The sequence below is a fragment of the Cannabis sativa genome, chromosome X (assembly GCF_029168945.1).
Source record: "Cannabis sativa cultivar Pink pepper isolate KNU-18-1 chromosome X, ASM2916894v1, whole genome shotgun sequence".
NCBI lineage: Eukaryota > Viridiplantae > Streptophyta > Magnoliopsida > Rosales > Cannabaceae > Cannabis > Cannabis sativa.
The window spans coordinates 83,914,776-83,934,673 of NC_083610.1; the positions used below are offsets into that span (position 1 = coordinate 83,914,776).

The 19,898-nt window shown below is 32.2% G+C and overlaps 3 protein-coding genes across 3 annotated transcripts; 2 read left to right on the top strand and 1 right to left on the bottom strand.

The window, feature by feature from the left end:
* The first annotated feature begins 1,653 nt into the window (after positions 1 to 1,653).
* LOC115701273 (beta-galactosidase 5) lies at positions 1,654 to 7,000 on the top strand. The gene is made up of 19 exons (XM_030629027.2): positions 1,654 to 2,090; positions 2,198 to 2,293; positions 2,411 to 2,523; positions 2,629 to 2,695; positions 2,820 to 2,912; positions 3,001 to 3,144; positions 3,276 to 3,364; positions 3,478 to 3,583; positions 3,674 to 3,761; positions 4,135 to 4,253; positions 4,359 to 4,520; positions 4,610 to 4,788; positions 4,897 to 5,006; positions 5,122 to 5,231; positions 5,325 to 5,435; positions 5,525 to 5,638; positions 5,774 to 5,976; positions 6,083 to 6,419; positions 6,539 to 7,000. Exons 1-19 carry the CDS (start codon positions 1,920 to 1,922, stop codon positions 6,650 to 6,652), a joined length of 2,526 nt encoding a protein of 841 aa, XP_030484887.1. The 5' UTR covers positions 1,654 to 1,919; the 3' UTR covers positions 6,653 to 7,000.
* A 4,147-nt stretch (positions 7,001 to 11,147) lies between these two features.
* On the top strand, positions 11,148 to 12,311 carry LOC115701311 (uncharacterized). The gene has a single exon (XM_030629071.2). The coding sequence runs from the start codon at positions 11,148 to 11,150 to the stop codon at positions 12,021 to 12,023; it is 876 nt and encodes a 291-aa protein (XP_030484931.1). The 3' UTR covers positions 12,024 to 12,311.
* A 312-nt stretch (positions 12,312 to 12,623) lies between these two features.
* LOC115701303 (low-temperature-induced cysteine proteinase) lies at positions 12,624 to 16,010 on the bottom strand. The gene is made up of 5 exons (XM_030629059.2): positions 15,357 to 16,010; positions 14,579 to 14,814; positions 14,332 to 14,472; positions 13,120 to 13,551; positions 12,624 to 12,952 (listed from the first exon to the last, which is right to left on the bottom strand). Exons 1-5 carry the CDS (start codon positions 15,781 to 15,783, stop codon positions 12,848 to 12,850), a joined length of 1,341 nt encoding a protein of 446 aa, XP_030484919.2. The 5' UTR covers positions 15,784 to 16,010; the 3' UTR covers positions 12,624 to 12,847.
* Between the last annotated feature and the right edge of the window lie 3,888 nt (positions 16,011 to 19,898).

Below are 19,898 nucleotides of genomic sequence, written 5' to 3' on the forward strand. Positions count from 1 at the left end.
TTATATATATATTACTATACAAACTCATCTTTATTTGAATATTTGTTTTTGTGGGCAGAGACAAAAGAAAGAAACATGCCGCGAAAGGTGCACTGAATAGGTATCAAATTTCGATTGGTCATATATAAGAACCCTCTTCACGTGAAGATGGGGCTTTCTTCAATTCTTCCCTAGCTCTTCCAATTATTAATTATTATCTACGTATATATATTATATATTAAAAGAAATATTTGATATGTTTTTCTTTTTTAACTATTTATTTTTACGTAGTGTGTATTTCACTTCACCAAAAGAATAATATGTGTAGAGTTTAATTTGAAATATATGGTTGTGTTTTTTGTTTGACATATTTATATATACATATATTTAATTCTGGTCACCCATATTAGAACCACAGTCAAAGTGTTTTTTAGCTAGCATTAATAAAATTTGCACTATTAGGAAATATTGTATATGAAGGAATTATTATATGCCGATCTTATAATTACTAATCATACCCAAGGTGAAAATTAAGTGATATGATGAGTTTGTAACTTATTTTGGGTGAGCAACACATTCAATTAATTATTAGATATTATATATGGCTATATAGTTTATATATATATATTTATTTATGGAAGTGAAACAATAATTATCAAAATAAAAGAAAAAATATTGAAAAATTGGTGTAGTGTGACTTGTACTAATTAATGAGTAGGGTAGGGTATAAATGAAATAGTAGAATGAAAGAAAAATCACGAGAGAACATAGCACATGCCACATGGTACCAGCCAGCACATAAGCCCAAACAAAACTTTGGAACATGCATTTAGGGACCAAAGGTAGATAATTTTTCTCAAGGTGACAAATATAAAATTAATATGAAATCTTTTCTTATTTTTTGTATTTTATACATATATAAATAAAACAAATATTAATTTTTTTGTTATATATTATTGAAAACAGACAACCTCTGCATGCAAAGCTTGGTTTCCTCATTCAAAGTATTCTTCACTGTCTATCAGTTCGTATTTAATTATCAGCATGGTCCATTTGAACTACTGAAATTCGCATTATAACAAACATTTAAATTATCTTCATTATAAAGTAATATATATATTTTATTGCATAAATTTTTTTTAGTGGGTTAAAATACTTAATGCATTGTTGAAAAACTGACCTTTTTTTTTATTTATTTATATAATAAGGTGTTTATAGTTTTTGTAGTTTTCAGTTAATATATAATAGATGATACGTAAATACCAGCAATAATTATAAATGTATGGATCTCTCTTATACATCCTTTCATCTATTATTGATTGCATAAATTTCACTCTCAAAAATTCCAACTCACACTTTCTCCATTATGAAGATTAGCTGCCCTGTCGCTATTAACAACTATAAAGTGCATTAAGGAGAAGTTAAAAAAAAAAATCCAATCATTGATATATGTAACTTATCAAAAGAAAAAGAAAATTACGTTTTTCCATGGATATTTGGTATTTTGATTTACAAAAAATCCATGCACAACTTTTTTTTTTCATTTTTCCTTTTGAATATGTTGCATAATATTAACATTGATAAAAGAAAAAAAAAATTAAAAATCTTGGCAGCCTTTGTAATTTTGTTTTCTTTATTATATAAATAAAAAAGAAAGATATAATATTAAAAAATAGAAAAGTTTTAACTAAGACTTGAGCTTTTGAGCTGACACTATCATATTTAATGGGGGGCAAGTAGATCGGTTGAGCAAGTGACCAGAATAACTATAATCCAAACCAGAGCACAATGGTCACAGTGTTTCCAGAGCTGTAGTGGATCAGAAGCTCAGAGCTTCTTTCTCTCTTTCTGAAAGCATTTTCTTGATTCGAGAACCCTTTTCAAATTTATTTCCCTCCACAGAGTTTTTAAACCAAAAAAGACAACAGAGTGAGAGAAAGATGGAAACTTTCTCATTTTCCAAGCTCTTAGCTTTGTTCTTAATGGCCTTGTTCATGGCTCCTGAGCTTATGATCTGCACTGTAACTTACGATAGAAAGGCCATTCTCATCAATGGCCAAAGGAAAATCCTCATTTCCGGCTCCATTCACTATCCAAGAAGCACCCCAGAAGTAACTTTCCTCTGTCTCTCTTTCTCCTTTTTCATATCTTGATTTTGCATGCAGAGTTTCCTTACATGTTTTTTTTTCCTTTCTATGAAATGGGTTTTTGTATTTAGATGTGGGAAGATCTTATACAGAAAGCTAAAGATGGTGGTTTAGATGTAATTGACACATATGTGTTTTGGAATGTCCATGAACCTTCTCCTGGCAATGTACTTCACTAGATCTCTTCTGTCTCTTCAATTTCAGTTCTCTTCTCTTTCATTATTAATTATTAAACACGGTTACCTTCTAACTTTAATATATATCGGTTCAATATTTTATTTTAGTACAATTTTGAGGGGAGGTACGATCTTGTACGGTTCATAAAGACAGCTCAGAAAGTAGGGCTGTATGTTCATCTCCGTATTGGACCTTATGTCTGTGCCGAATGGAATTTTGGGTAAATGATTATAGATATCTAAAAAAATTTGTTGCGTAGTATTTTACCATTTCATAAATGTGTCTATATTATTCTGATTTCACCTTCATTTTCTCTTTGGTATAGAGGATTTCCTGTGTGGTTGAAGTATGTGCCTGGTATCAGCTTCAGAACAGATAATGGACCTTTCAAGGTAAAGCCTTCTCAACCTGGCTCAATCAACTTTGCAAAATTTTCTACATTTATTAACATTGCACACACAGTCAATCAATATGGATTTGATTCTAAATATTTTTCTATCACTTTTGGTTTTGAAGGCGGCAATGCAAGGATTCACTCAGAAAATTGTTGAGATGATGAAAAATGAAAAGCTATATGAAACACAAGGTGGTCCAATTATTCTTTCTCAGGTATGTTCTTGTTAGTTTGAATACTTTCTCTCTTAATACTAAGGATTTGTCTGTTTACTTACTTTTGTTAATAATTCTGTATTCAAAGATTGAAAATGAGTATGGGGTGGAGAGCAAGCAGCTTGGAGCTGCTGGACGAAACTATGTTAATTGGGCTGCAAAAATGGCTGTTGGGTTGGATACTGGAGTTCCATGGGTGATGTGCAAAGAAGATGATGCCCCTGATCCTGTGGTGAGCTCACTATATTATTTATTAAACTATACAGCTAATGCTTATTTTCATTACTCCTTTATTACATCTTCATTAGTTTCTTATTAGAAAATGAAAGTTCTAAGTTTTGTGTTTTCATGGGATGGCTACAGATAAACGCATGTAATGGTTTCTACTGTGATTCTTTCACTCCCAACAAACCTTACAAACCTAAGCTTTGGACTGAGGCTTGGAGTGGCTGGTATGTATTCTGTATATGCCTAGGAAATATACTACTTTAGAGTGAGTGTTTACTGAGTGAATAAGAAAAGTACTCTTTTGAATATCCTTCATGTTCCTAACAAAATGAAATAGGTATTCTGAGTTTGGTAAAGCCAATCCCCATCGTCCTGTTGAAGATTTGGCATTTGCAGTTGCTCGCTTCATACAATCAGGTGGCTCATATATTAACTACTACATGGTAGGCTGCCTTGTTTACCTGGTTTGTGTTTTAAATCCCAAAAAAATGTTCCAGCAAAATTTGAGTTTCTACATCTGTTCTTTATGGCAGTATCATGGAGGAACCAACTTCGGACGCAGTGCTGGAGGTCCCTTCGTTGCAACCAGCTATGACTATGATGCTCCAATAGATGAATATGGTAAAATTAGAACACTACTCATAATAAGTTAATAACACCTTAAGGACTCGTTTGGAACGCCGTATTAGGTCGTATTGTATTGTATTGTATTATATTGAATTGTATTTTATGCAATATTTTTACCTAAAACTATACGTGGTATTAAATTTTATGAACACCTAAATATATAATATTTTAGTATAAATTAAAATTTAACATAGTATTATATAAAAATATGATATATAATCCAATTCAATATAATACAATACAATACAATACGACGTAATACGGCGTTCCAAACGAGCCCTAAAAGAATTCTGTCTCTTGGATAGAATTCTTTAACCTTATGTTTTAAGCTATTTTATCAGTGTAATAACCACTTCACTGTTTCCAGGTTTGATTAGGGAACCAAAATACAGCCATCTCAGGGAGCTTCATAAGGCAATAAAGCTAAGTCAACAGGCCATAATATCCTCAGATGCAACTATTACAAAATTAGGAACATATCAGCAGGTGAGATTACTTTATTCTTCATAATTTTATCTCCTTTGTTAGATATTAGATGAAGCAAAGAAAAAGAAAAACAGCAAGCCTTATTCAACCATGGTCTTTTGCCAGGCTCACATATTTTCGGGGTCTAGAAGATGTGCGGCTTTTCTTTCAAACATCCATCCAAGCTCACCTGCCAGAGTGATGTTCAATAACCTGCACTATGATCTGCCTCCTTGGTCTATTAGTATCCTACCAGATTGCAAAAACGCAGTATATAACACTGCAAGGGTGAGAAAATTTCAAAGTTCTCCTCAATGATAATAGAAAGAAGATTTCTCCCTCTTAACTTGCTGACAAACATGTCATTTCCTATACAGGTGGGAGCTCAAATATCACATATGCAAATGTCTCCCACAAGTACTAAGTTGCTCTCATGGGAATCTTATGATGAAGATCTTTCTTCTTTGGATGAGAGCTCAACAATAACAACTGTTGGCCTCCTGGAGCAGATAAATGTCACTAGAGATTCTAGTGACTATTTGTGGTACATAACCAGGTGAGCTGCTGATAACAATTTACATACCCCCCATACCTTGTTAAAAAGATTGATATAACTATTTCTTTCTATTCTTTTTAACTTTTGTTTTTTTCTTTTTTCTTGCAGTGTCAACATTCCCTCATCAGAATCATTTCTTCGAGGAGGACGAAAACCAACCCTTAGTGTTCAGTCAGCTGGTGATGCTGTTCATGTTTTCATCAATGGGAAATATTCAGGTAATTTTTTAGAATCATATTCTCTCAAACTACACATTTATGCATATGTACTATTGAGTTTTCAGTAAACCTTTAGTGATTGGAAATTTAACACAAATTCTCATATTAAGTACAGGCTCAGCCTTCGGGACTAGTGAGCGGAGACAATTTACATTTACTGGACCAGTTGATCTCCATGCTGGAACTAACAAAGTTTCACTTCTCAGTGTAACTGTTGGATTACCGGTAAGTTAGGACTCAAAAATCTTAAGCGTAGCAGTTTTATGTACAAGTTATTCAAGTCACTAATTGAGAAAATTCAATCTTTTTGGTTTGAAGAATATTGGAATGCACTTTGAGAACTGGAAAACAGGAATACAGGGTCCAGTTTTGTTGACTGGTCTTGACCATGGAAAGAAAGATTTGACATTTCAGAAATGGTCTTACCAGGTGAGACAACAAAAGTCTTCATCTCTTTTCTATTGGACTTGCCATATTATTTTGTCAAGGTCTCAGTCTCATGGCATGTTTTTAAACAGGTTGGCCTAAAAGGAGAGTCATCAAACTTGGTCTCTCCAGCTGGATCCAAATCAGTTGACTGGGTCCGAGCATCACTAGCAACCGGAAGCCAGCAGGCCTTGAGATGGCACAAGGTAAGGAACTAAGAAGAGCCACAGAAAGCATAGCTGCATAGAATAACATAACATTTTTACCTATCTATAAAGCCCCAACATAGTTTACTAATGGAGAACTTTTTCAACAATTTGAAATGTTTGGTGCAACTGCAGGCTTATTTTGATGCACCTGGAGGAAATGAGCCTTTGGGCTTAGACATGCAGAGCATGGGAAAGGGTCAAGTATGGATCAATGGTCAAAGTATCGGAAGATACTGGATGGCTTACGCGAAAGATGGCTGCAGCTCTTGTAATTATGCTGGGACATACCGGTCCTCAAAGTGTTTAACTGATTGTGGTGGACCAACCCAAAGATGGTACTGTTTTCTACATTGTTGGATTCTGATACTAGCTTTTTTACTTGCTTGTATAAAATACTTATGTAGAAGCTGTCCCAAATTAATATTGATGGATTTTTCTTAGGTATCATGTTCCAAGATCCTGGCTAAAGCCTAGAGGAAATCTAATGGTTGTTTTTGAGGAGCTAGGTGGGGACGCGTCCAAAATATCTTTAGTAAAAAGATCGCTGACAAGTATCTGCGCTGATGCATTTGAAAACCATCCTACCATTGAAAACTACAGAATTGAAAGTGAAGGTGGATCAAGCATGGATCATGCAGCTAAGATTCATCTCAAGTGTGAACCAGGGAAGACAATATCAAGCATTAATTTTGCAAGTTTTGGAACCCCTTTTGGAAGTTGTGGCAATTTCCAGCAAGGAAAATGCCATTCACCAAACTCCCTTTACATTATCGAAAAGGCAATTTTCTTTCCCAACTAACTATGATAGTTTCAGTAGCTACAAACTTAAATTCGCGTCTTATCATCTTCATAGAAGTTATTGTAGTAACATTATGTCTTTGTTGTTGGGTTTAACAGGCATGCAAAGGTCGTGGAGATTGCGCTGTTGCTATTTCCAGTAGAAACTTTGGCACTGATCCTTGTCCAGGCGTGCTCAAGCGTTTAACAGTAGAAGCATTTTGTTCTGCGTAAGCCATTGCAAGAATATATATTCAAAGATGACGAGAACTGAGGAGGATGATGAAAAACTTCCCAGAGTTTATTCATATACTGACCTTATTTGAAAGGTCAAATTTAATTATGAGAAATAAGAGGGTGATCAACCATTATCAGATGATCAACTGCTCTGTTAGCATTATGTATCTATATATTTATATGTATAGTTAATAGTAAGCAGGCAATTCTTTTGCCTCAAGCCTCAATACGGTGGCAATTTTGGTCATCATTTCTTTTGTTAGAAAAAAAAGTCTAATTATTTTGTAAAGAACTGATCTCTACATCAAGTTCAAGTTTGAATACAAAAGTTTTTGATTGCTCAAACTTCTATCATGTACAATTTATATACAGAAAACCTGGATAGTGAGCAAAATTATTGATCCTGGATCCAATATTATTTACTAAAAATATGTTATCTACCTGGATAATCATCAATGATCAGTTATCTGTTAACATTCTTTTCCAGGATAAAAGAAACAATCAAGTACAAACCTTAGAAACAACAGTTTCAACTGTCGAAATATAGATCATGATTACATTATAAGAAAAAGATACGAAATTAGTAAGTTTGGTTTTAGCATAAACAAGATCAGGTTAAAATAGGCTAAACACGATTAGAAACGATTAAATTTCAATTTTAATACAAGTTAATCAATTAAATTTGAGATTGACACGTTTAACACGAATAAGTACATATTAAATAAATTATAAATTTGTTGTAGCAAGTGTATTAATCTTTTAAATTTTAATCAAACAATGATAAGTTATACAAGTTATAAAATTGACAAATTTGAAACTATTTGTTTATTTTAAAATTATTTGGGTAAATTAGATATTAAACAGATAAAAATATTAATGTGTTATGTAAGATTAACATAACATAAATATGTCCCTCAACTTTTAAAGCATTTGATGTAAAAAAATATATTAGTTACAAAGCATTTGATATAACTAATATGAACTTTTAATATTCTCTATTTTAAATCATTTGATGTGCGTGCTCTTAGATTAACTCAATTTTGATCCAATAGTTATAATGACTACGATAATTACGGGACCATTTCGTGGTGGGACAAAATCCACTCTCTATATATAATGTTGTTAGACAATAACAGTGAGTCTAGGGGTGGCAATTCGTGTTCATAGGTCGTGTTGATGTTGTGTCCAAACTTTGGTAGGGAAATTTGACAAACCATGCTAAAATATTAGCCATGGTGTTTAGTTATGCCACCCCCCTAATAATTTTTTAACTATACTTTTCTTTTTTTTTTAACGCAAAAATACCCTCTCCTCAAACCCAAAAAAAATCTCACATTCATCTCTCTCTCTCTCTCTCTCTCTCTCTCTCTCTCTCTCTCTCTCTCTCTCTCTCTCTCTCTCTCTCTCTCTCTCTCTCTCTCTCTCTCTCTCTCTCTCTCTCTCTCTCTCTCTCTCTCTCTCTCTCGACAATCCCAAAGGAAACAACTCAACCCCAGCCGGACCTTGAACGAAGCTCAGCAAGTCATCCACCACAATCAACAAAGCAATGGGTAAGTATTTTTTATACAAAATAATGTTATTTTTGATTGTATTGTATGGATCTAAAAATTGTTAGTTGTATTTTTTCGTTTTTGTGTCCTTGAAATGGAGATAGAGTTTGTTTCGAAAACTGTGTTTTTTGGGTTTTTTCGATTTTGAGTGATATTGTACGATTTTTTATGCGATGCCAACAGAAATCAAAAGTTAGGGATGACTTTCATTCTTTTTGGCAATAATAAACGATGTTCTTGCAATTTTTTGCAATTTTTTTGGTTTGAAAATTTGTGTGCGATATCTTTGCAGCATATACGATTTTGCTTATTTTTTTTTTATTTTCTTTTTCTGTTTTTTGTGCAACATGATGCGATATTGTTCATTTCTTGTGCGATTATTGTGCAATATTATGCTGATTTTTTCTATTTATTTTCATATTTATGTGCATTTTTTGGGACAGATTCAACTGTATTTGTGTCTATACTGTATGATGATGTTTGGGTTGTGGGGGGTTTCAACTATGTATTCGATATCCTAAAAGGTAAGACGTTGATGTTTGAGATTGACACTACATTGAAAAAGGTGTGTGAAGTGTTGCATGAGGAGTTGGATGTGGACCCATTGGTGTATGAACTAAAATTAGAAGTTTGTTACATGTACATGAAAGGCACTAAGTTTCCGCTGGAGATTTTAGTGAAAGATAGCCAACAACGAGTGTTCTTGAGCATGGAGGCAAAAATGAGTGGACAACTTGTTGCCACTATGTGTGACTAAGGTGAGGAAAAATGTGAATTTGGAGCCTACTCCCTAAAATGTAACCCCTCAAAGTGTTGTTGGGACCTTTATCCTAGAAATTGATCTAGGGGTTAGCTTGAATGAGCAACTTCCTACTAATATAGATTATCATAGAGCTGATATCGCATTTGATCATTCAGATGAGTTTGATGCTCCCTTTTACAACAATAATCTTGTGGTAGATTTGGGTGGGGATGATGATGTGGCTATAGAGGTACCGTTTGATTATATTTTACTAGGATCTAGATTTACTAACAAGTATGTTTATTAACATCCTAAATATGAATTTCTAAAGTAATGGAATTTAAAGACATATAAAATTTGAGTAACCTTACATTGATTGCAATGGAATATACTGATTCCTCCCACTCAGAACTCTAACCCTTGTTCATTTTTGTTGCGGAGTATTATCAAGATCTAAGTCCGATTCTCCTTCAGGTATTTGGATTCTTCACAGTCTTACACACTATGATTGAGTACTAGACTTGCTATGGGTGGGCATGCACTCACTCACTAATGGCTCAAAATTTTATGAAGAACATTATAAGAGATTTTGAAATTAGAAGAAGAAGAAAGAATGGAGGTCTCAAAACTCTAGTTGTCTAACAGAATGTAAACTAGGTTATGAGAGATTAGTTGGATAATGAGACCATCATATTCTTTTATACTAATTCACTTAGGGTTATGATTAAATTATATAGAATAAAAATGATAAAATAATAACAAATTAAACCCTATAGTGGCTGGCCATGAGATGTACCCCACTAGTTATAATTTTACCATTTTTTAACCATTTATCTATTATTTCACAAATGTTATATTTTCCAATTTTATAAATGTCAAAATTTCTAATTTCTTAATCTTTTCTAGTAATATATTGTGTTGGTGTATTTTATTTGTTTTATAATGGAAGACACAAGAAAAATTATTTTTATTCACATAGACATATACACATAAATTTAAATATATATATATACTTGCTTATTTATTTTAATAATGGATACATGTATATTTTAGTGTAAATCTAAAAATGAGTATATATATATTTACATATATGTATAGTGGTTTGATTTGTATATAAATGATGATGGAAATAGATTATTATTAGAGATTAAGAAATAATAGTCTTTTTTTATTTTTTTCTATGAAATATTAAATAATTTATCATTAAAAAAAATAACCGATCCAAAATAACCAATCCAATCCGCACTATTGCGAATTAGATTGAATTGAATTTAAACTGCTATGCGGATCAGATTGGATCCAAAATATAAAATTCACACTTAGTGCGGATTAGATGTTGTTTGACCAAAAAAATGCGAATTAGATCAAATGAACAACCCTAATTTAATTCATGTATATGAAACCTTGTCATCGCTTGCGCTATTACTTCCTCTTAAAATTTAATCTTGTCTCTACCCTTATTTATGTAAGAAAAATAATTTACATATAATAAATATAATAAATCTAAAAAGTATATACTCATATATTATTTTCCAATTAAGTGTCTCAACTTAAAAATAATCTGTTTAATAAATGAGATAGTCTTATAACTTGAAAATGCCTCAAATTCATTTAAGACAAATCTAAATCTATTTATTTAATGTGAATTTCGTGTCTTTGTACAGAACTAGTGAATATTCGGTGGATAACAATTTAGAGCAACGTTCACATCAAAAAAGAAAAAGAAAATTAGAGCCACAAGAGTTAACAAGTACTAATTCAAGTATATAAAAATCTAGATTTAACGGTGGAGATCCTTTTGATTAATCAAGATTCAACACCACCAAATCCTTAATAATTTATTATGTATTCTACGAAAGAAGAGTGATTGGTTTTCAATTTCATACCACAACAACAGCACACTCCCACGTGGAATAATCGTAAACCACATCCAAACATCCTGACTCCACAATATATATCCTCTTCCATCGTTCCACGGCCCCTACGGCCCATGGGCCCACCCTCTAAGAAGAGCTCACTCTCTCCATATTATCCACATCTACTTCGCTCCCCTGAAAGCCACCAGATTTTTTAGAGAGAAAAGAAAAAGGAAAACCATATACATGATTTAGAGAGAGAAAAGAGGGACAAGGTAAATGGAAATGGAGAATCAAACATATCATATGGGTTTTTAGCTATTTTCACTCTTTCTCTCACTAAAATGCTTTCTATAAGCTCAGAAATGGCACTTCCCCAACTCATTCCTTCTTCACCTTCCTCTTCTTCTTTTACCCACTACAAACCCACCTTAAACCCCAATGCTCTTCTTTCATCTTCCTTAAACCCTAACTCCATATTCAAATCCTCCCTCCTCCTCCGCCGCCGTCGGAAGTCCAACGGCCTCCGTTGCTCTTCCTCTTCATACCCGGAGAGGAACTACACGAACTCACCAAAGTCGGACGATGTGGTTGAGCTCCCACTCTTTCCTTTACCATTGGTACTCTTTCCCGGGGCCATTCTCCCTTTACAGATCTTCGAGTTCCGTTACCGTATGATGATGCACACACTGCTCCAGACCGACCTCCGATTCGGCGTAATTTATTCCGACGCCGTATCGGGAACAGCCGACGTTGGCTGTGTCGGCGAGGTCGTGAAGCACGAGCGACTCGTCGATGACCGATTCTTCTTAATCTGTAAAGGCCAGGAGCGGTTCCGAATCGGCAACATCGTCCGTACGAAACCCTATCTGGTGGCGGAGGTTACTTGGCTAGAGGACAGGCCATCTCCAGACGGCGAGGAGGATTTGGATTCGCTGGCGAACGAAGTGGAGTCGTATATGAAGGACGTGATTCGGTTGTCGAATCGGCTAGGTGGGAAGCCAGAGAAGGAGGTTCAGGACCTGAGGAGGAACCTTTTTCCAACGCCGTTTTCGTTTTTCGTTGGGAGCACCTTCGAGGGCGCCCCGAGAGAGCAGCAAGCCTTGCTCGAATTGGAGGACACGGCTACCAGACTCAAGCGGGAGAAAGAGACCTTGAGAAACACTCTCAATTACCTATCGGCAGCTTCGGCGGTTAAGGACGTCTTCCCCTCGACGTGATTTCAACGGCGGAACACCACACCAAGCCACGTTTCAGGTTAGATATAGTATACATAAACGTCAATGGAAGCAAAGAAGGGAAGCAGACTTAGTGGTGTTATAAGTTGAGAGCTTTGCACTTGGGAGGGGAAGTTGTACATTTTGATGTGTAATATGATTTGGCTTGGCTCTATGACAACATCTTTGTTTCTACCATTTGAATCTTTTTTTTTCTCATATATACTCAATGAACAGAGTTAACACAATTGGAAAGACAATTGGGAATATTACTTCTTGATTATTACAAAAGGTCTGTTGAGCATAGTTTTGTTAATAGGGAATACTTACACGTTGATCGGGTTTGTTATGATGTTTAGATTAATTAATGTGTTCCAAACTTCAAATTGAGAAAAATGTTGTACTATTAATGAATGACAAATGTGATAAATTTCTTAATTTTACAAACCAGAACAAGGGGGTATATGGGCATTTAAATCCCAGTGAGGAGGTGTGTGCTGTTATGTTGGATTTGGAGATGATTTGTGTGTAGTATTACATGCCTGTGGCTGTGTGGCTATAAGAGACACCAATGGAAACCATTCCAGAAATATGTGTAAATTGTTTTTATCTAAAAGGAAAATTTCATTATTTATTCTAATAATACAAGGCTCGGAAATTTCGATTGTTACACAACAATAGCGAGCTCGACTGCTCGAATGTATAACTCATTTTCAACGTAAATATACATAATAAATAAATAAATACTCCCAATTTTTAGATTTGGAAGATAAATATTCTACAACATGGTACATATAATATTTTCTCACCATTAAAATGGAGAAACTTTAGAGGACCCAACCTTCAACAAGGGATCCCCACTGAGCTGGCTTCGCAAAGTTGCTTCTGTGTTCAAGCGCTTCTGTTGTTGAGTTACTAGCAGCAGTAGTACTCTGCAATCAATGTGATAGCTCGCTCAGTTCATTACATAACATAACAAACCCAAGATAGCGTCTTGAATTTATAGAGAAAAATCAGTTTGATCTAATGATACTTACTCTAGCAATAATAGAGTCACCAATGAAAAATCAAAGATGAGATAATATAATATGATACATACCTTAAGGCATTGATTCCTTTGAATATCACATATGGGATAATCGTGGGGGCAACAGTGAATACGGTCCTTACAGCAAACAGCAGAATTGAGGCCACAGCATTTCCATGACAAGCATATTCCAAAGAAGCTATGAGCGCAACAACAGGTTTCTCCCACTCCACACCGAGAGAACAGATCGCATTTAGTTGGACCCGGTGCTGGTGATGGCGGCGGGTTGGGGCTAGTCTTGGTCGGGTATGAAGCTAGCATGTTAATACCACATATTCCTTGAGAATTCCCATTGTTACGCTCTATGTGGATATAACCATCCATTCCCCATTGTCTTCCCCACGAGTTCTTCACAATCCAATAGTCCACTCCATTTTGTGAATCGTAACCTACGATCAACACCGCATGGTCCAAAGAGGTTGAACAAGGGCCTTTAAAAATCCCCTGCCAAATCAAACAAGTAGAAATACTCGTCAAAATGTATCTATTTATGACAATACATTTTGTATTTCAAGTCAACACAATTGCAATTCGATATGTTTCGTGTTTTTGAGTCAACACGATTACGATAAGATACGATTATGCTTAACACATATACGATACGATTACATAACATGTCGGAAAATATAAACACAAACAGGTCGTGTTTATAAACAGGTGAACCCATAAATTATTTAACACAATATTTAAACATGACCATATTAGATTGGTATAATCTTATCCAACACATATTGTGGACTTATTTATAAATTACTACAAAAAAATAAACAGAGACAAGTAGGTCCGTTTAACCCATATCACACCTATTAATATGTTTTATATGTTAATTTTAAGCTATAGATGTAAACCAAGTGTTTGCTCATAGTTTAGGTCATTTTATTTTTAACTTTTAACTTTTAATTTTATTATAATCATTTTTATCTTGTTAATTATATTAATAAATGAGTTAATACAAATTATCTTATTTACATACTATGAGTTTAAATCTTCTTTATTTTACTAATAGTTAATTTTGTGTCGAACTATAAGTTCTTGAATAATGCATTTTTATGTTACAACCTAAATACTAGCTAAAAACTTGATTTTCAGTTATTTAAATGAGTCTGCATCTTCTAATCTATCCTTTCAGTTATTTTTTAATCCTATTTTTAAATTGCTTCATCGTGTCACCACCTATATTTCTATCCTTACATCAGATTATATTGACCACCATTGGAAACAAACCTTGGAGTAAAGCTGAAAAGCTCTCTCGCTGCCGCATATGCCTACGCTGACAGGTTGAGCTGCCACAGCTTGTAGTAGCTGCTTCTCATTGTTCGGGGCCACATCGGTATAGCCATCAATTGTCACAACGTGTCTTTTTAGCTGCAGCACAAGATAACAAAAAGAAGGTAAATAATGGGTTACAGATAAGAGTGAATATGATCAGTACATAGCTTAGGAGCTCCATAAACAGGGGAGTTTTCCTAACCTTTGCCTTATTGCAGGTAGCTTCCCGACGCTCATAAGGGTAGTCTTCTTCGGTGTCGATTCCATGGTTATTGATTACGAATTGAAAAGCATAGTCCATGAGTCCACCATTGCAGCCATTGTTGAATTTTCTGTCACAATCAACTAACTCTTGTTCAGAGAGACTCACTAGAGATCCAGTTACAATCTTATTGATACCTTCAATAGCACCTGTTGCTGAGAAAGACCAGCAAGCACCTACAACATAGACAAGTAACTTCACATTATTCATTGATAAAATCACAACCTTGTGAGAGTTTTAGTCAGCAAAATTTTACATCATCTTATATTTTGGTACATCGAGAAAAGAATACACAACCCAAGTGACAACATACACTTGAGTAACATACTTTAGCTTACAAAAATTTACTATATGGCTTTAGGCTGACAAATAAATCTTTAAGAACAAGAAGCCCAAATCAATTTGAGTTTAGAGAATTTGCATACCAAATCACAATATTATATTTGGGATTTTTGATTTGATCCACCAATTATTATCACTTCAGTAATTAAGAATTATACAGTCGAAACATCAAACCACCATGTTACAAAATATACACAAAAAGCCAAAAGTTTCAATCAATTTTGCATAAAAAAAGACACAACAATTTCTGCAACCAAAGCTAGGAAAAAGAAAGGAAAACCGCAATCACTAGATTTTTGGAATTGGATCTTGAAGACCATAGCTAAGAAGTATATTAATATTAAAAAAGATTAACAAAACATAAATAATTGCATACCACAACTGGCTTGATCTTTAACATTGGTGACAGCCCCTTTCTTTCTCCAATCCAGCGAAGCAGGGATGTCCCTCACTTGAAGGGTCTCAATCTCTGCGTCCGAACTCAGTCTAGGCCGAGAGCTGAGAAAGGGAGAAAAGCCTAAACGAGAGGCCTTAAACTCGTGATGGGTTAGATCAGCAAATGCATTTAGAGAAAGGGTATAAGAAGAATTGGGCATTTGATTGTGTTCGGTAACGAAAGCCATATTGTCCTCAAACACACGGAGCCTGTAAAGCCTTTCTTCCTCTGAAGAATATGATTTGCCATGTTTCTGACACCAGGACTCGAAGAGTTGGGATGTAGAGAGCGAAGGCGAAGAAGAGGAGAGAGAAAGGCGAGAGTGAATAAGAAGGGAGAGCAAAATGAAACAACAAAGGATTTTCATTGAGGAGTAGGAGGGGTTTGGTCTTTGACTGTTGATTGGGTTTTGATATCGAAGATTGTGGAGAACCACTTAAGACACTACAACTTGGCTTCGTTTGGGTTTATCTCAACGATGACTGGAATCCTCTCATCTCACCCAACCCTCCTATTTTATAGGAGTATATTATAGGTGGTGGTAGTATGTATGGCCCCTGCAAAACATGGGCAACTAGTGAAAAGTTTTCACCCTTTTAACTTTTCCATTTTAGTATTTTATGTTCAGGAAATTATACTCTATACTTTTTATATATTGTTATCTTTTATTTTTACTTTCTTTTTTAAAATCTATCATTTTTACCTCTTTTTTTAAATATTGTACCAATTTTACCCCTGTCATTTCAAGATACTCTCCATATGATTCTCTTATGTAGGGGTATTTTGGGTACAATACATATAAAAAGAGGTATGTTTCAAATAAATATAAAATTAAAGGTAAATTTAATTAATTGATGAATACAAGAGGTATTTTTCAACTTTAAAATGGTGAGGTCCATAAAATTTATTAAAAATAAAATTTGAATATTATTTTGAATTTTAGGCTAAACACTGAAAATACTATTTTTATATTTTTTATGTTTTCAAATCATGGAATCTAAGTACTCTCCAATTATTCTCTTACTTTTTTATTTTAAAATTCTCAACCAATCACCTATTCAATTTTTTAAAACTCAAAAACATTAAGTGCATGTTTGGCATCATAATTAAAAAACTGTTTTTTGTTTTTAAAAACAAAAATTGTTTTTTCAAAACAATTTGGCTTGTTTGGCCTTGTTTTTTGAAAACAGTTTTCAGAAAACAAAGTTACAAAAAATAAGAATTTTGAAAACAACAAAATGTTGTTTTCTATATTAAAAATCAATTCACTTTTAGTCAATATTGTTTTTAAAAAACACTAACCAAACATGACTTGTTTTTAAAAACTTCAAAAACTATTTTTTGTTCTCATTTCTAAAAATAATTTTTAAAAACAAAAAACAAAAAACAATACCAAACATGCTCTAAATCACACTACAATCAATCACATTTTTAAAAACAACTTTTCACTTACAAAATTTAAATTTTTGTTTCCAAAACACATTTTTAAAAAATACAATTTTTGAATCACAAACCAATCAACCCCTCAGTGATTGATTACAGAATTCTTCATACACTTTCATAAAAAAGAAAATTAAAAAAATACTTTAATATGTGTTATCGGGTATGGAGATTCACTAAAAAGTTGTGATAAAGAATTGACGGTAACACTTCTCTTTTACCCAAACATAACACGTTGGTTTCAACTTTCAACATGTGCCTATTATAACCTACCTACCTTTTGGAAAAGAAAAGAAAAAAAAAAAGAAGACTGATTTTCCATAATAAAATAAAGGGTAAATACCATTTTGGATCCTGTGTTTTGCAAAAGTTACAGATTGGACCATGTGTTTTGTTAAATGACAAAATGGACCCTATATTTTCTAAAATAGTAAAAATAGGACCCTGAGCTTAATTTTAGACAACTTTTTTTTTAATACAACCAACTTGAAGATAATTCCTAATACGAACAGATACAAAAAATGTAAACAGTTTTGTCATAGCACTTTTAGATCGAATTATAATTAAACTTTAAAAATCAATTCATGGTCCTATTTTTACTATTTTAGAAAATACAGGGTCCATTTTGTCATTTAACAAAACACAGGGTCCAATTGGTAACTTTTGCAAAACACAGGGTCCAAAATGGTATTTACCCTAAAATAAATTATAAGTCTTTTGTCCAAAAGAATAAAAATATAGTAAAACTATAAGTCTTATTCTACTTTCTCTACATACAATTTTATCATATAATTTTTTATATATTTATTAATATTAGATAATAGATTAGGCCACTTCTTTTTAGAGATGTTTTTCTCTTTTAGATGTTAAAACTTTATTATTTAGTTTATTTCTTTCTCATATTCATATATGAATGAGTTAGCCTCTTCTTAAATTAGACAATAAATTTTAACGAATTTAAAAGATTTCTCAACCATTTTCATAAAATAATATCTTTTTATTGATCATTATCAAATATGATTATCTTTTAAAAAAAAATACTATTTTAAATCCAGTATTTTACAAAAGTTATTAATTGAACCTTCTGTTTTGTTAAATGACAAAATAGACTCTATATTTTCTAAAATAGTACAAATAGGATCCTGAACTGATTTTTTGTCAAAATAAAATTTAATAATAATCCGATATAAATGTGTTATGACAAAACTGTTTACATTTTCTGTATCTGTTCGTGTTAAGAATTGTCTTCCAGTTGGTTATATTAAAAAAAAGTTGTCAAAAATTAAGCTCAAGGTCATATTTTTACTATTTTATAAAATATAGAATTCATTTTGTCATTTAACAAAATAGAGAGTCCAATCTATAACTTTTGCAAAATACAAGATCTAAAATAGTATTAACCCTTGAAAAATATATATATATAAATCTAAAAACTTCAAACATAAAATTAAATTAAAAACACAAAATGTATGTAACATTTTATTGGTGAACAAGTATATAATAATAATGAACAAATTTAAATGATGATATGTTAGGTAGGAGGATTTATGGAGGAATGGGGAGGTTGGAGGAAAAATAATGGAAGGAAAAGTCAATTGTTTGTATGGTAGGAAATAGTAGATTAAGAAGAGGGGGAGGAATTTATCCAAATTCAAAAATCCTTATACAGTAGAACCTCTATTCAAGAATACTCTATTCAAGAATAACCTCTAATTTGTTATAAAAAAATGAAGTCCCAATTTGGGCCAGTTATAAATAAGAATAACCTCTATATTGTAATTAGTTATACATTTTTTAAGTCCCGTATTAATAAAATATACCTCTATATAAGAATAATTACATCTTAAAAAAATATATACATATATTTTATAAATTTACTTATGTAGAATTAATAATTTTATTTCAAATTATAGTACATGTATAAATATTATATGTACTCGAAAATAACTTTAATATAATATAGTATTAAGAATTGTTTATTGGTATTTTTGTTACATTGATATTTTTTGATATTTTGATTTTTTTTTTCAAGTGTAACTCTATTTAGTTATAACCTCTCAATTAGAATATTATTTTCTTGGTCCCAAGTGTATTCTTGGATAGAGGTTCTACTATATAAAGGAGTTAATGAGGCAGAAGAGGAATGAAGAGTGGCATGGGTCTAAAATCATTTCAAATGAGTTTTTTTATTCTCTCTTCATTTTCTCATCTTTATAATTTTAAATTTTATTTTATTATTTTTTCTAATATTTTATTAAAAAAAAATTGAACTAAGCCTACTAAATTCTATATTTTAATATTTTATTAAAAAAATTGAACTAATCGTACAAATTCTATTTTTAGTCCATTTTATTTAATTAAGTTTATAAATATCATTATTAATTAAGAAAAAAATATAATTCAAATATTAATATAATTAATAATGCTAAAAAGATAAAAAAAAAATAGAAAAATATGAGAAAATAAATAAATATTTATAAACTCAAATTCCAAAATTTTTACCAAGCCTCTTATCTATATTCCAAAATATTTATCACTCTTAAAATTTTGTAAGATAATTATATTTTGTACGGTTATCATTTTTTATCAATGAACAAATATGTCATTAGAGTTTTTTTGAAACAAGGAGCTTTCTTCTTCCTTTGCTAATAATGATTTTCATGATAATATTTTATGTGTGATCTATTATAACGATGAGATGATGCAGTGATAATAGAGTTGAAGTAATGGCCTACATGTTTTTCTTATTGTTATTTTTTTTTTATGTGGCAAAGTATACATTTTTATACCTTAGTGTATCTTTAGTAAAGTTGCTCTTTAAGATATTTTCATAGTTAATATTATTTATCTCAAATTCCGAAAGTTGAGGTAGAACAATATAACTATGTGTTTTTAGAGATATTTTAAATTTGTGTTATATGATTATTAATTATTTTTTAAAATAAATAAATAAATAACTCTTAATCATGAATAGTGTTCGTGGTCTAAATTGTCAAATTTTCATTGTATGGATTTATCAAATAATTTATTAAAGTAAATTAT

Excerpts from the sequence above, each read along its gene's own strand:
- LOC115701273 (XM_030629027.2), top strand. The coding sequence starts at position 1,920 with ATGGAAACTTTCTCATTTTCCAAGCTCTTAGCTTTGTTCTTAATGGCC. Across the intron at positions 2,913-3,000 it reads GTCCAATTATTCTTTCTCAG|ATTGAAAATGAGTATGGGGT; the intron begins GTATGTTCTTGT and ends CTGTATTCAAAG. Across the intron at positions 5,007-5,121 it reads CATCAATGGGAAATATTCAG|GCTCAGCCTTCGGGACTAGT; the intron begins GTAATTTTTTAG and ends TATTAAGTACAG.
- LOC115701311 (XM_030629071.2), top strand. The coding sequence starts at position 11,148 with ATGCTTTCTATAAGCTCAGAAATGGCACTTCCCCAACTCATTCCTTCT.
- LOC115701303 (XM_030629059.2), bottom strand. The coding sequence starts at position 15,783 with ATGAAAATCCTTTGTTGTTTCATTTTGCTCTCCCTTCTTATTCACTCT. Across the intron at positions 14,473-14,578 it reads CTACCTGCAATAAGGCAAAG|CTAAAAAGACACGTTGTGAC; the intron begins GTTAGGAAAACT and ends CTTGTGCTGCAG. Across the intron at positions 13,552-14,331 it reads CTTTTCAGCTTTACTCCAAG|GGGATTTTTAAAGGCCCTTG; the intron begins GTTTGTTTCCAA and ends TTGATTTGGCAG.